The sequence below is a fragment of the Hakea prostrata genome, chromosome 6 (assembly GCF_041222555.1).
Source record: "Hakea prostrata isolate BN-2017 chromosome 6, UWA_Hpros_2, whole genome shotgun sequence".
NCBI lineage: Eukaryota > Viridiplantae > Streptophyta > Magnoliopsida > Proteales > Proteaceae > Hakea > Hakea prostrata.
The window spans coordinates 41223959-41240923 of NC_142605.1; the positions used below are offsets into that span (position 1 = coordinate 41223959).

The 16965-nt window shown below is 37.1% G+C and overlaps 1 protein-coding gene and 1 pseudogene across 1 annotated transcript; both read right to left on the bottom strand.

The window, feature by feature from the left end:
- Positions 1–2262: 2262 nt before the first annotated feature.
- On the bottom strand, positions 2263–10567 carry LOC149014208 (Protein kinase superfamily protein). Its single transcript, XM_089159151.1, has 5 exons — positions 6791–10567; positions 4397–5769; positions 4034–4214; positions 3426–3879; positions 2263–2890 (listed from the first exon to the last, which is right to left on the bottom strand). Exons 1-5 carry the CDS (start codon positions 7036–7038, stop codon positions 2552–2554), a joined length of 2595 nt encoding a protein of 864 aa, XP_089015277.1. The 5' UTR covers positions 7039–10567; the 3' UTR covers positions 2263–2551.
- Positions 10568–10686: 119 nt separating this feature from the next.
- LOC149014209 (acyl-lipid (9-3)-desaturase pseudogene) lies at positions 10687–12539 on the bottom strand (annotated as a pseudogene).
- Positions 12540–16965: the final 4426 nt, after the last annotated feature.

The following is a 16965-nucleotide window of genomic DNA, read 5'->3' on the forward strand; positions in this document are numbered from 1 at the left end:
GGAGGAGCTCGAGTTTCGCCGGATATCGGAGAGTTTCTTCGGATTGCTTCCTCTTATCATCGCTTGAAAACACATTTTTTAGCCATCGTCATTGAAGAAGAAGAAGAGGGAAGTTTGTGGTGGGCCTGAGAAAGAGATCCAAAATTGTTCTTCGCATGTTGATGCAGGGATCTAATGGTATGATTCCATCTACAGAACCCTTGATCCTTGAGTGCTTTGACAGCCCCGTTGCAGGCTGCAGCCACGATCCAAGCCCTGATCGTTGAACTCATTTTATGTTCTTAAATCTATTGAAATCGATAAAACTATGGGCAACGAAATAAGAAGCAGATTAGTGTGATTATGATTTCATTGTGTTTATAAAGTTCAACCATCCGGATTTTTGGAAGCTAAATAATCCAACACAAATCCTAAAATTTTCAACATTTAGGCCTTTTTCTTTTAAATTTTCTTTGAATTTTTGTTAACATGCAGCAATCCACCAAGCTAGCGAAAGGTGGTGGTGGTAAAGAAGGGTCATCGATTCGTCTTCAACTGTTCTACAACTCAATGGATTTTGTTTTTAAAATAAAATTTTGAAAATCTGTCAAGGAAATAGGATTCCTTGTTTGGATATTTGCTAGATTTGGATCGGGCAATCGGATGGTCTTTTCAATTGTTAGTCTCAAGAGGTGGTCAGCGGCGCTGGTGGTGGTGTTAGAGTGTGGCGGTAGGATTTTTCTGTTTGACTGCTGCTTGGTTGGGGGAAGATGAGGAAGGCTAAGGTTGGCGGTGGTGGTGGAGGTGGAGTTGTTAAGAACAACGGCGTGTTTCCCCAAAATTTGATTGTTTCAGCCCTGCATCTTTTGCCTAAGCATTTGCAGTGAAGAAGTAACAGAGATATTTCTCAAAAAGGTATTTTACAAACCCTAACCCCTAGAGTTTAGGAACCCACCATGGATTCTTTACTGGCAACTCTCCATTACAAATAAGGTTAAAGGGTGAGCATATTTTCGTGGGTGAGTCTTTGAAGGATAATCGAACACAAACGCTCGAGAGGGAAACCAGAAAGAACTTCGTCGTCGAGTTGAGTGAGGGGCCCATTTGTAAATTTGCAAACTTAAGTATAAAAGAAAAGATTATATTTACAATTAAGACCGCATCTTTTGATTCACACCGTTGGTTTGCCTCGTGTATATGTGGTAAAATTTCCACCATTGGCAGCTAATAGCAGTGCTGCCGCAAATAAAAATCCCATTAATTCGGACTTCGGATTCTTTACCCCTCAGGGCAAGTTATATCCTTCCTACACTTTCCCGAAAAACATTATCATACAGCAATGCATTTATGTGCCCCACAAGTAGTTGAAAAAACTTAAAAATCAGATAATTTTTTTAATTTAAAATTAAACTTTTAATTACAGCCTTCTATTTTGAATAAAAAAGCACGCACTATTTAGTTTAAATTGGATAACCATTGGATTACTTAAATGCCACATGGCACAATCCTATGAGGGAATTACAGGGAAAGGAAATTAGAGAGGATGTGAATCCTGTTTTTTTCCTACCTTTCCATCCTAAAAGGCTAAAACAGAAGTGAGGCCTATATTTAAATAGTGACAAAATAAATTGAAGATTAAACCCAGATGAACTCCACCCTTATTTTATAAGGAATAGTGTGAAGGAAGTACTGACTTTTACCTGATCCAGACTCATGATACATTCAGCATTTGTACAAGCAGTTGGCTCTTGTATTGCTATATGTATTAGTCTTGAACTCTTGATTTGAAATCAAGATGGATCTGGTTTTTCTCGATAGTAAGATAGATCATATTGGGAGTTGGGTCAAATCGTTTTGAAAGGTTTTCAAATACACAGAGAGCCATATGAATTTGTTTGCATAATCTTCTAACATGCCGGCCTTGGTGCAATGGTAAAAGATTGTTTTATATCACTAAAATAATGAGTTCCGACTTTATTATCTACTCATCCATGTCAATATATTCTTCATAAGTTTTACTTTCTAGTGCTCTTAACAGATAAAGCCTCTTGTTTTTGGTAGAAAAAAAAAAAAAAAAAAGAGGGGATGCAATAGCGGCGACCTAGCGCCCCCCGCTACACAATGTTCGGACTTTTTAACAGATAAAGCCTATTGTTAGGCACAAAGGAGAGAAGATATGAGTGCAATAAACAAAAAAAAACAAATAAATAACAATCCCCATCTCCAAAAGAAAAAGGAAAGCGAGAAAGAGCAGGTTTGGCTTTCCTTTAATAGCTGGAATAGTCTAAAGCACCTGCATTTTACAGGCGAAGTCCATGGTCTCCCATTTATTACAAAGCTCTGTTTATGCATTCTCGGAATGTTTCCACGTTTGGAGCCCATTATATACTTGTTTCTCTGTATTTGCTCACTTCAGATATCAGAATGCATGCCAAACACTTAAATATAGACAGCCCTGATCAGTTCTAAGTCTACTACTTTGCAGCTCTTGCAACCAGAGGTTTCACAAGGAGTATGCTTTGATTGATTTAGCCACAATATGATAAAAAAATAACTCTTCATTGAATGTTTATTATCTTGGTGACATGGTAGAATAACTACAAGTAGCATGGGATGATGGGTGGCTGGTAATCGTAAAAGAGCTGAAATGAGTTAACTCCCTTTTCATGGCTCTGTATACGTGATCCAAGCCTTCCTCAATCAACTCTAGTACAGTTTGAGGCATGGGCGGAGCATTGATCTCAACTGATCCTTCCAGCATCTTTACCACTTCTCCCATTGAAGGTCTCATTCCCACCTCATCTTGGATGCACCAAAAGGCAACTTTCAAGGTCCTCACAAATTCTTCTTCATCAACATTTCCTCCTAGTCGTCTATCAGCAACTTTCAGAGGTGTTCCATTTGTCATCTCCTGCAAGAAACAAGTTTATGTGACCAGATCCCTGTTATTCTCTTATGGGAATACAATAATCAACAAGATTAGATGATAGTTTGGAGGGTCCCAACCCAAACCCTAATGCATTAGGAAGATAGAGCTCCTAAAGTATATGAAGGCACCAAAGACCTGAACAAACATGTAAAACCATAGAGCAACAACTCCCAAAATCTAAACACTCAACCACATGCATGGCTTCAGCATCCTTGGCTCTACAAGTTAACAAACAACTGTAAGAGAACAACAAAGAGACTGACTTCTGACAATTTGTTGGACAATCCACCCCAAAAACTCATGGCATTAGGTGGAAAGAAAGTTGCTCAAGTACATGAAGCAGCAATGACCTAAACAAACCAATGTGAGAGTATAGATCTATAACTCCAATATTGCCAGAAATAGATGCTCTGTAACTCTCAGCATCTCCATAATTAGCAAGGTGAAAGTTATGAATCTAAATGGTGTGGAAATATTGATTCACAGATCATAATAGAGATAAGGATTCTACACCTACCTGAAATGCCCATCCAGGGTAGAAGAAGTCCTCAGCATCAAAAGAAATATCAAGATTTCGCCGGCCACCAACAATCTCCAGTAGGAGCATACCAAAGCTGTAGACATCAGCCTTGACAGTAATAGGGCGGTTACTGACCCATTCAGGGGCTAGGTAGCCTCTGGTGCCCCTAATCATGGTAACAACATTAGAATGTTCCCTTCCCATCAATTTGGCCAATCCAAAATCTGATACTTTTGGGCAGAAATTATCATCTAAGAGTATATTCTCTGGTTTGATGTCACAATGAATAATTCGATTACGGCATTGCTCATGGAAATATGCAATTCCTTGTGCAGTTGATATTGCTATATTGAAGCGAGTCGGCCAGTATAACAATCTGTCTAGGTTGTTATAGGACGGAAAAATCCATTTGTCCAGTGAACCATTCTTCAAGAACTCATACACTAAAAGCCTGTCAACAAGAGAAAGTTGGCAACCTCACAAACATTTTATATTGCAAATATCTGCTAGCATATGATGAAGGAACTCAAACATGGTTTACCAGACAAGAAGGTACCTAGGGAAAGAAAACAGAAAAGCTTTTTAGTCTGGATTTCTATCCATACCTGTGAGACCCCTCAGAGCAGAATCCACACAGCCGAACCAAGTTCATGTGGTGCATTGAACCAATGGTATTTACTTCTGTAATGAATTCCTTCTCCCCATGTGGCAAAACCCTTTCTAATTTCTTCACCGCAATTAGCGTCCCATCACCAAGGCTTCCCTTGTATACAGATCCAAACCCTCCTGCCATGGACGAATATCATCATCATCATCATCATCAGATTGACTCAGACCGCTATAAAGTAAAGAGAACTACTCCTTAATTCACATTTTTGGATGTATGTTTCCAAGTATCATACATTTTTTACAAATTTCTCTATCTAATTCATAAGTACTGATAAGCAAGGGAAGGGTCTGGCTGTTACCTGTCCCCAGCAACTGAGAGAAATTATTGGTTGCACTCTGCAAACCTCGGTAGCTAATGTTCAATGGAGCACCGGACACTTTCAAAGAGCTTTCAAAGGCTTTCCTCAAAGACCTCCTTCCGTGAAGGCTATAATATAGCAAGAAGCAGAGCAACGCGATGAGAACAGACATGCAGAGAACTATTGGAACAACCAGAATCTTTTCGTGGTTACTGCCAGACCCTTCTTCTGATGAACCTCTAGACCTTCCACCATTTCCTGGTGTTGTAGAGACATTATTCCCAACTTTTACGAATAAGGTTGAGCTCGAATCTTGAAATCCACCAAACTCCAGACTCTTCAGAACCCAACAGTAGGCCTTCTCTTCACTGAGCCCATACAGAGATGCAACACACTCACAGTCAGAGAGACACATATCACCACAATCGGAAACTGTTGAGACATCACTGTAGTTAGCAATCACCGAAGAATCAGAAAAGTAATAGTAAGTTTGTGACATTGTTGCAATCTTGAATTGCGAAGTCGAATTTTGATGAGGCTCAGAACAGTCCCCAGCAAGAGACGAGTTAGACCAGCATATGTCATCAGATTCCACACGGGAAGTCCCAGGCAAGCATTTACAGGTTGCATTAGTCTTGGTTGCGTCCAAATTACAGACACCATTTCCGCAAACTCCAGCAATATCGCAGGGATTCGAAACCGCAGCCCACTCAGGAACCCATTGGCGAGAACCATTCAAATCATTATCCCATCGATACAAACGCAAATTCCCATTCATCTCAAGGATCAAACGCCGGAGAGGTGTTACCGATTGATTCAACGAACGATTGCCACCCGTTAACCCTCTACTATCACCATCATTCTTGTACACATACACAACCCCATCTGACGAGTCCCCATAAACCATTCCAAAACTTCCCGAATCATCAAGAACCGCAACCACATCTCCCGTAACGTTTGATATCTCAGGGCTCGCCCAATACGAGTAATTGGTGAGAGATTCAAGATCAGCAAGCGACCCGTTCGTTGATTCTGGTAAATTGAATGTCAATCCGAGGCTCAATGAATTGGGTTGCTGAAGCATTTTAAGGGTATAGTAGCCACCGTGTGATGATGATTTCGGTGAAGAGAGCTCTGAGGAGACTGTTAATGGTTGCCCAGGAAGAAGTGTGTCAGAAGGGTTTGAGAAGCTTTGCCATACGGCTTGGTGGCTGCTGTTGTATAGGACGAGGTTGCCGGAATCTAATATCGCCGCCATTTGGGCTCCGGAATTGGTAGTGTTTGATGTCCACACGGTGGTTCCACGATCGACGACGACGAGATTTCCAGTATTGTCAAGTTCCATGGTTGCATCGTTTCCGACAAGTGAGTTTCTATTTAGATGATCGACAGAAAATGAATTGTTGACTATAAGTCAAAGAGCTGCAAGAGTTTTATCGCAGAGACTGTCAAAGTATCTCCTTATAAAACAATTCCTTCAGAAAGTATTCCCGTACTTCTCTTTCGTTTTCCCTTCTCCGCGATTTACCAACGTTTGACTAAAAACAATTCTTTTGGCGATGAGAGAATTATTTTTTTAAAATGATTTTATAACCAATCAATTTTCGTTCATATAATAAGAATAGCTTCCAAAATACGTTATCCCACGCATAAATAATTTTGAAGTTACAAAATTATAATTCTCTGTTTTTATATTTTCTTTAAAACAATTTTGGGACCCGTTTGGTAGCCCATCAGTTTCTATTTGAAAAATGACAAAAACACATTTTCATGCGTTTGATAAAATTTACATTTATAAATGAAAACACTATAATAGGGTTCTGGCAAGGTTTTTATAAGTTTTTACAGCATATCTGTCGCCTAACAACATATCAAATATCCTATAAGTTTGCAGTTTAACAGCATATCCAATACCTTGTAAATTTTTGTTTATTACTAACGAGGTCAATGGTATCGCTCAATCCCTAACCAAAGAGGTCCTATCAACAGATGCAAGGATGGAATGACCACTATTTACTGGGTGTTTGAAAGTCTTTGACTCAACCACATATTTTGTCTTTTTCTAAATAAATATTTACCCAAAAAAGAAAAGATTTTATGTTAAAAATGTTAAATTTTATGAATGACCTTTCCAAACTCTTTCACTTAAAAGAAATTATACCCAAGTTTTGCTTTGAGAAGCCACAAACCTCAAAAACGTTTCTCGAGCAAATTTTTTTCATATATTTTCATTTATGTTTCAAAAATCACTTCAAACAAAACAATTTTATGAAACGTTTTCTGGCCAATTTTGTGTTTTCCCAAGCAAGAAACGCTAGAACTGTTTTTCGATTGGTTATCAAGCAGGTCATAAATACAAAATTCACCATTGATAAAAGTAAGCTTAAAAAGTACCTGTTAGCAGACCAAACGAGGGTTCGATCCCCGGGGAGATCGGCGTACCAAATTGCCAGCTGAAACTGATCTTGAGATACCACCTTACTGAATCCAAGAGCAAAAGTCATGTTCTCTGAAACCAAAACCTGGTTATCACGAGCTGACAGTTTCGAACCTAACGTGATCTGGCTAGACAAACAACTGGCGAGCTCTGCAAGAATAAGGAAGAGCAACACCACAAATGATACAGTAGCATGACGAGTCATTTTTATCGAAACTGTTCACTGAAGAGTTCTGAAAGAACACAGAAATAAGCCACTGCGTACTGGTAGCGTTATTATTTATGCAAGAAAGAGCAAAGATTTTCAAATGCTAGTGGGTTGTAATATTAAGGCGTTCCACGTATGCACTGGTGGGTGAACTAGAACGTTGACAAAACGAAAATCTGTCGAATGGTCGGCGGGATAATCACCGGCATTGTAGCACGTGTTTCATTTCTCTTGGTTTCTCCATTTAGCTGAAACTTATCAAAGCTAACACGTTACTCTCTGGTGGAAGAATTTGTAGTGCTAACGATTCAACAGTTCACACTTCACTCTAAATACTGGTTGGTTCCCAGCTTATGCAGATATGGAGAAGACCATCACAAATGCAACCCAGATTCTAAATCGAACAAGATCAGTCAGAAGTAGTCACAGAATCAGTGTTTTGAGCCCAAAACTTAGTTTCTGTTCAAGGATGGGATGAACAGGAGCACCTAGAATCAAGATTGGAAGTAGTCAATAGTTCTGGTCGATGGTTTCTGCCTTAGCCGGTTGAGGGCATGTCCTCCATAAGGTCAGGGATCAGTTCTCCTGAATTGCATATTTGCTGGTAGAGAAAGGGTTTCTGGCGTTTACATTGATTTCCGGCCAGTTCTGTCCAAGCAGCTGAAACTAAAGTCAGAATCAAGATCAGCCTGGGCTACAACAACTACATTGAAATTTGAACTTGAAACCATGTGGATGCCCTTGATGGCTATTGACCTGCATATGCTCATGTGATCTTTAAGGGGCTAATAATTAAAGGCTTGTAGGTCCCTCTGCCATAGTTTATCACATTCAAAATTGATGCCTCTACAAAAAAGTTTTAGGAAAAATTTGATGTACCGTTTCATGTCTTCCTCATCCCTGTCCATCATTGGAAACAAAGTTACACAAGGAGACTATATTTAATTGGACCTAAAACAGATTTTCTCAAATGAATAAGAAATACAAAGAAATTAGTTCTATCATGAAAAAACTAAGTGCAGGGCTCATTGGTGTTGGCTATTCGAATACTCTCATCTCTGAACAGCCAAACACAGGAAATTTGGGAGTACAGCAGCAGAAAATGCCAACAAGGATGAATAAGTGGACAAGCAAATACAGCATCAAGGTTGACTTGTCAATCAACAGAAGAAAAAGCCTCCACTAGAACACTGTCAGGTTGTTCAAGTTCAGAAAATCAGTTCTATGGATTAATTTCAGGATAAACATACAATGCTATACTTCTATTGACTCTGAAAGCAGCATATAACGTTTAGATGCAATAAAGTTAAAAGCTGCCACAATGACCAACCAACCCCGCCCCCCCCTGTTGAAGCTCCTTTTCCTCAAATGCAGTGGGAATCGTATAGGGAAACAACCTCAATGATACCAAAACCATTTAGTGGGAACAAAACTTGGTTGGATTAGAGCATTGAATTCCTCTATCTCAAGCCCAAACACAAATCCAAGTGCCACATCAACAAACCAGCGGCACTAATCAATTACCATGAAATGCAGAAAATGGCCTGAACCCAACGATCTCTTTATCGGAATAAATATGGCCAATCAATAGAACTGACACTAATTAAAAGAAAACAAAAAACACTAGAGGCATCTGTACTGAAAGTATATTCTATATAACAAACAGCATTTCTTTAATTGGAAAATCAGGACAACTCAATGATGCTGATTTCCCTGTGCAATTCATATACAATACCTTGTCATTCTGAGAAACTTACCAGCAAACAACAGAAGCAAAAGTAGTCCAACCCTTCAATATTTTTATGTTTCAAAATTTACAAATGAAAAATGCAGAGACTACCAGAGCTTAAGCTGATCTTAAAGTATAAAGAACATACAGCCGAATAAGATGATGAACACAAAAAACTATGGATCATGGGGGATGTAAGCCTAAGTAGGTCCCTCCCAGTCATATGTTATGCCCAGAGCTAGTGGCAGATTGTGCACTGGGGTTTGAGTCTGGCCAACCCTAATATAGCTGGTGCAGTTTGTCCAGTCCAGTTTGGGCCAGGTGAAAAATCAAGACCAAAGTAATAACTACACCATCAGATTATCATAAGATATGTGCAATCCTGAGGATTTCTCTGTTTCTCTTGGTGTGATTTAGCCAATGCTATCCATCATGATGCAAAATAGACTGATACACAGAAGCTATTGATAGAAATTTCCTACAGCTCAGTTGAAGGGAGATTCACCTGGAGAATTAATGGACCAAGTTGACCACAATGAGTGCCTAAGATATCAAACACAATATTCAGACCAAAAGGACCCATTATAATGAATAAAGCATTCTACTGAAACAAGAAGTCACTCAACAGAAGCAGGGGTGAGGAACATGAATCCGCAGGAATCTGGCTGAGATATCGACAAAATCATCAAGTAATGATGAGATATTTAACAGAGCCATATTCTATGTGTGCCATCATTTACATGGTTTAAGAAAGGTCCAATATGAACAACAAAATTTTCAATTTTCATCATCATACGCATCATAATCGTATATTCTGTTATGGATTTAGATGTCTTAAGTGGGCACTTGTCCACATCCAATAATGTCTGTAATGTATGCAGGTGGAAGTCCTCGATATAGCGAACTACAATTGCATGAGTTTCAACTCCATCCTTTCATCCCAAGCTCAGTATGACAACATGGTTTTAATTAATAAACCAAGGGAAAAAAGGACCATGTTTTCAGTTCTAGTCCCCAGAGCAGACACAACCTAGGAAAGAAAGAGGCCACTGATTGAAAGATTCAGAAGGTACGGCCATGTGGAACTGTTTAGGTTGTTTGGGAAATCTAGGATATTGTATTTGGAAGTAACAAAGTAAACCTCATTAACACATAGAAGTACAAAGTAAACCTCATTAACACACAACCTGATGGTTGAGGTGAAGAATTAAGGCACCAGGGATATTTTAACCAGTTTGTTTTGGCTTCTAACAGCACCAGAGCATGCTGTACACTCTGTTCCTCATAGATCATAAAAAGCTGATGTTTAATAACTTACTTTTTCACTATTTATTTTTAATTTGGAGAATTATGTATGTATCAGTTGAGCTAAACTGATTCAGCTACCATAGAGAAACTTTACTTCCACAATCACAATCCAAACAGAAAATTCAAATATGCAATTTTGGCAGGGAGTCAGGGGTCCTGATCTACAGGCTTGGTGAAAGGAAGGTCAGAGCTATGAACAACTTCATTATTGCACACCCAAAGAAGTGCACAAACCAAAGTTCGATAAGTGCAGCAGTCAAGCCAATTAAATAGTATACAGTAATCTGAATCCTTCCTCAAAAATCTAACCACAGTTTGACCAATTCGATTAAAAAGATTGGAGTTCAAGGAAGTATAAGAAGCCCTAAAAGTGTAGAGAATCAACATAAAAAGAACAACTGCAGCTCATAGCTTCTCTGCCCAAAGATCATATAAATTCAATGTTTCATATGATAGTAGAAAAGAAACATAAAAGCTGCTGATTTCAAACCCTACTTGAATCAAGCATTAATAGCATTGAAGGAAGAATCAAATTTTCAAATATTACACCCATTCACCTGAACAGTACATAACTCACAACAGATGCCAACAACTACATGAATAAAATATAATCCAAATGCAGAGCTCATAACATCATAGAGAACTCATTATAGTTGATTACAGTTATCCACTAAACCTCTGTCTCAAGTTGCAGAAGCATAACTTAGAAAACCTGAAAAACAAATGTAAAGGCAATTTGAAACCTCAATCTGTAAGGGTCAAGATCGAAATCTATGAGTACCAAGACCAAAGAACAAATGATTAGCATCAGGAAGCAATGAAAAAGCTGGGGCACTCCCACCATAGACACCAGATGATCGCAGTCGGCGCCGGTAGAGTCACGAGTCCTAGTAATTGGGAAACATCACCCATGAGTATTAACTGCTTCCCAGACCAAATTCCTAGGTATAGGGTTTGAGAGGTCCCTAGCTTGCATTGCAGCCGCAGATAGAGTTGCAATGGTCTTCTTATTAGCTTCCAGGAATGAAACAGAATTGTAAGGAAGATTATGCTTCTTGCAAAGATCCCTCACAATGGGGGCAATCTTCCTGAAATGACAACGAGGTAAGCGGGGGAACAAATGGTGCTCAACCTGAAACTGCAATCCTCCATGAGCCCAATCCATCCATGATGGGCATGCGATGTCAAGTGTGCCCATTGTCTGCTTCTCAAACCAGTCATTTCCGCGAGGTGGGCCAACGTAGACTTCTGTTGAGAAATGGTTCAAGGTAAACTGAACATGTTGAGATGCAGTAATGACCAAGGCTATGAGCACAAACATCAACCTCTCCCCCCAACTGGGCAAGCATGAAACAAGCAGAGGATACCATACCCAGAAAAACAAGATACCGATGATCTCCTGGGCTCTATTTGGGACGTTTCGCTTTGAGGTTAACAGGAATATCGACTGGGCAAATAAATTGAAACGAGCAAAGACCATAACAGGGTAGAATGTCCAATGCTGATAACTCACCAAAAATCTGGCAACTGAATCGAAGGTCATCTTCCTGTCATAGAAGCACGATGTCATCGAATTAAAAAAGGCAGAAGATACAGCGAAAAATGGGACGTGTTGAAGATCGGGATCAAAATCCAGACTGTTGCAGGCTATGTGATGAGCGTTGTGGTTCCATTTCCACCACCCAATGCTGATGCCCGTAAGACAATTTCCGGCGACGACCTGCGTAAATCGATTGATAGCTTTCCCCGTCATGACCTGGTAATGCCCAGAGTCATGCCCAATCCAACCGCTCTGAATCCAGAGAAACCCCATTAGCCCACCACATACCATATGAACCCACACATTCTCTGAATATAAGACACCACAAACGATGACAGATAATAACAATGCCATAAAACAAAGCGAAATGGAGGTGATATGCCCCTTTTTTTCAAACAAACCCATCTGAGAAAACTCGGAAACCAGTCTTCTGTAATCTTTGGAAACCTCAGAAACCTGGTAATCTTTCAAGTGCCCAACATAAAATCGATCCAGACGTTTCCAGACAGAGCCAGGATGATAAGCAACAAAAGCATCGGTTACATCCTGACCTGCTAGATTCAAAAGCGGAAGCTCACCGCCTGGATGATCGTCAACCCAATTCGTGACATCATAGACCTTCCCCTGAATCGAGATCCACAGATCTTCACGTTTGTTATGGGTCTTGAGCTCGTCTGATGAAATGTAAATCTTGGCGTCCGTCATTGTATCAAAACCAGAAGAAGAAGATCAACAAGAAATTATCAACCACACAGATCTCTAAAAAACGATTCAAGAAACAAAAACAAGAATGAGTTCCCTCTATCTCTTCCTTTCTTCGTCGAGAGAGGAAGAGATTCAAGGGTTGGTTTTCATGAAACAAATAGAAGTCTCAGAATGTAAGATTTTGTTTCCCTCCCCTCCTAGTCTAGCGAAACTGTCCTTGTTATATGGGGAGAGGATGAGCGGTGGGGCCGTTATTCCAGGTAAGCTCGGGTTTGCGGACGACAAAGCACCACAGATTATTGATATGATCTATCATCTCTCATAAGGCGCAGCACTACGCCACGACTTTGTAACCACAAAATAAATTAAAAATAAAAAAATCTAAAAATGGGACCCATCACCAGTTCCCTTGACTCCCGCTGCAATCAATGGTCGAAAGTCATCGGAGAAGCGTTCTCCCCGTCAGGGGAGACCATCCGAACACCAGATTATTATCATCTAAGAAAAAAAATCTTATTTTCTTATTTTTTTATTTTTTTATTTGGTGAATGAAAATATCTAATTTTCGCCGTATTTACGAGGTAACCACCTACCGACATGCCACCGCCCACGACTCGACGACGACCCCTGCCAAATTTTTAATTTCCAAATATAGCCCTACAGAACATTCTATACAAAACATTATAGGATATTTATCCATGTGTAATTTGGATATGGGGACAAAATCGGATATAAAAATCACAAAATAAATCTTCTTTTTTTTTTATCGGTAAGAATACAAACAAATCTGAGTTATTAGAAAATGAAGCATGAGTTAGCCTTTTCGGGGTAGAAAGATTCATGTTAATTTTCGGCACCATTTTGGCTAAAGTTCTTTCTCTCTCCACCATTTGCATATATTTAATTTCTTGTTCAAATATAATAAATGAAAATCGTTTAGATCTTTTTTTTTTTTTTTTAGAAGAAAATCGTTTAGATCGCTTTGGTATGCTTTTTAGGTTGACATCATCTAACAGTCATACCAAACAGAAATTATATATTAAAAAAATATCTGCACGTAGATCTAAAGTCGAATCCCTTTCAAAATTAATAAGTTGTGAAAGTAATAAAGAATATTGAGATTAACGCAAAGCATGGCAGCAAAATAATATAAACCTTTGGCTCTTCTCTTTTTTTTTTGGACTTGCTAACTAGCCATGGTTCTACTCGTGTAGGTATGAGTATGACACCAAACATATGACGAGAGATGCAAACTTCCTTACATGAGGTTGGTCTAGATTAATTTATATGTATCCTAATTACATCTTTATCTCTTACGGGAGTTACTTTAAATATAAAATGGAAAGATATAACCAAGGAATAAAATTTCATTCATCTTCGCCAGGTTTGCTGCCTAGCGAACCGGGCAAAATGTCAAAATCTTGTCGAAATTTCGCCCAAAAATTTTCCAAATTTTGACCTCGATTTTGAATGTATTTTTAGTCATTTTAAACACAAATTTGATGTCTATCTTAATTTGGTGCTAATATATAGTAAATTTGAATTATTTCCTATAAAAATGCTTCCATTTGAATTCTCCTGCTTAACCACATTAAACATGTTACATACTAAGGCTTAAATCATTCGGATATAATTTGAATGATTATTTGTTCACTATAAAGATTATATTACAAAATCCCTTCATAATTTAAATTATTTCTATAAATTATTTTATTATATACTCTTTCCTTATCACATTTGATATTTTGACTTTTGATGACTAAATCACTAGAATATAATTAGTAAGATTGCTTATTAATCTTGAAGATCTTATATAAAATGTCTTCTTAATATGAATTATTATTCTATGTAGATTATCCTCTTAATTACATTTAGTACATTACCTAATTTGAACCATTGATTCTAAATATTTTGGTATAGAATCGCAAGAAAAATCGCCTAAAAATTGCAAGAATAGCATAAAACAATAATAATAATAATAATAAATATATCGATATTTTCAATATATCGCTAAATATCACGAGATTTGTCGACGATATCTCATAGATATCGGTTTCGGGACCCTTTTCTATTTGCCCCTTACCAATATCATCGAAATTCGACGATAAAATATTCCATAGGTATAACTGTTATATATACATTAGGATTTCACACCCCTGGTCTAAAAGAGATTGAAACTCTTAATTTCCTACTATGATGCATTTATCATTTTTAACAATAAGACCCCTTTTAACAAAAAAAAAAAAAAAAAACTCCAACTTGTGAATGATTGTTATTTATGGGACCCATTAGTCATCATTTTCTGTTATTGTCAATTTAAGTTTGGATATTTTTCTGAATGGGTTTGTCTGCAAACATGTACGAGTCTAAATGTCTATTCTCATTTACCACTTGTTTGAAAACCATAACCCAACTTGCTATTTTTTCTTGACCTTTTTCATACATATTTGAGATCTCATTCAAAATTTTTCTAAACAAATTCTGAAATGATGTAAGAAACGGTCAATATTCTTGGGTGAAAATTCTCGTTTCCACCTGTTTCACCAAACAACAAAATTGGAAAGTTCGTTTAATTATCTCACCTTATAAAACTAATAAAATACTTTTCTATTCAAAGTATGACCATGAGCTCCTACTTTAGATCTTTAGGGGATGGACTTGTGTAATTTGTCATGTCAAACTACACCAAACACACCAGACAATGTTGAAACTGATTGGTTCCACATGCACGTATGAGAAGAAAAAGGAAAAAAAATAAGAATTTTTTTTTTGATTTGTATACATGGATGTATATCCAAATGGCGTTAACTTCCTTGAAGCTTATGACCCTAGTCACAAATGAATGATTGTCAAATGCACATCGTTCATGACTATAACAATATTTTCTAACTAACTTAATTTAGTGCTTTTGCCTATGACTATAAATGTCACTCGTCATCTTTCATTTTACAATCACCTTTGTTAGTTGTTACATTGGATGTTGTCAAATTCACAAATTGGTCAGGGTAACTTCCTGTCGTAGCTTTATTATTTGATCTCCTTAGTCACATTATATTTTGGAATGATTTTATCATTTTGACATAATAAATAATAACAAGAGTAATAACTTATCTTCTCAAATGAATCGAAACTAAAACTTTTAAAAGAAAAATAAGAATAAATAGAGAAGGAATAAGGTAGAGAAAGACAAAATTTCCTTAATATAATTGTCTTTTGAAAAGGATTAGTAGAATCTCAAATTGTATTATTGTTGAATTACGAATTTGATTAGGTTCATTTCTCACAATTCGATTGTCTTCCACATCTAGTGCAACAATTTGGCTATTCAATATGCAATATGATCTACTTTTTGTTATAGTTTTGAATAGTTAGAATAATATTCTTTTGAAACGTATCATCATTTTTTCCTCCCTGACTATACAACAAAAAAGATATAGATGTTTTTAATTACGATCCAAATAAGTGACCCCCAAAAAAAAACAAATATATAAATTTAATAAGACAATGGTCATAATCAATCAACAATAGCAAACAAACACTCACCATCTTAGATATTTAAATTTTCATATGTACAACTTGTTGGTCACAAGCAAAGAAGATACATATGCACTGCCAAGCTAACAAATCAATAATCTCAAGAATAAATAATAAATAAATTAATTAGATTTTGTTATAAAAAATTCACCAATAATCTAATTGTCACTTTTATAGTATAGATATCGATCAACTGTGTCAAATGGTGGCAGTTAATACACACCATAAGACTCTCAACAATTCTCGATTGTAACCATTGACTCTGAAGAAATCAATTCAAGCACAATTGTTAGTTTTTCAGTGTGCCAATGAAACTTAATTTATTTTTACTCCATGTAATTAAGAAAAATCTTTGATGTGTTAGGTATATACCCAGATAACTTCAAAAGTACTGAATTATTTCATATAATTTTAAGAAGATATCAATGGATTGAGAGTGGGGCTAGTGGGGTTTTTTGTTGGGCAAACCTACTTTGATTGTTTCAAGGGGAGCAAGTCTATCTTACACGTTATTCTACTTTTTTTAAGGAAAAAAAAAAACTATAGTACAACTTTTTGTCCTTACAGAAGAATGATATATTCTTTAAAATTTTTCTCTTCTTTTTTTTTTTATTTTTTATTTTTTTTAAATAATAAATAATAAAGAACTGAATATATTTTAAAAGAAAAAAATAGATACTTTTGTATAATAGTATGATAAATATTGAATTACAAATGAATGTTCGTCTAGTTTACAATGAATTTCTAATTATAAATGACTTCGTCATTTTCCTTTTTTAGTTTATTTGTTAAGGATTGCTTCCCCGTTAAGAGTTTAAAATTTTTGGAGTAAACTTCGTCATTAAGAAAATTGAATGCACCAAGCAACTGTCATCATCATACGGACACGTTTCTTCTTCCACCGCTGCAAGTAAAGGTGGCCAATTATGGAAAAACGACAAGTGGTTGATTTGATGTGAGATTTTAAATTGCCGAATATCTACCGTCAGATAGGAATCAAATTCTGATACATTTTATTCTTCCGTGCTTTGTTCCCTTAAAATGGATGATCTCATCTCATGGACACGAAATTTTATGCGGAGAGGAAGCGAGGATATTCTATTTCTAT

Excerpts from the sequence above, each read along its gene's own strand:
- LOC149014208 (XM_089159151.1), bottom strand. The coding sequence starts at position 7,038 with ATGACTCGTCATGCTACTGTATCATTTGTGGTGTTGCTCTTCCTTATT. Across the intron at positions 5,770-6,790 it reads CTCGTTTGGTCTGCTAACAG|AAACTCACTTGTCGGAAACG; the intron begins GTACTTTTTAAG and ends TCATCTAAATAG. Across the intron at positions 4,215-4,396 it reads CTCTCAGTTGCTGGGGACAG|GAGGGTTTGGATCTGTATAC; the intron begins GTAACAGCCAGA and ends CGTCCATGGCAG.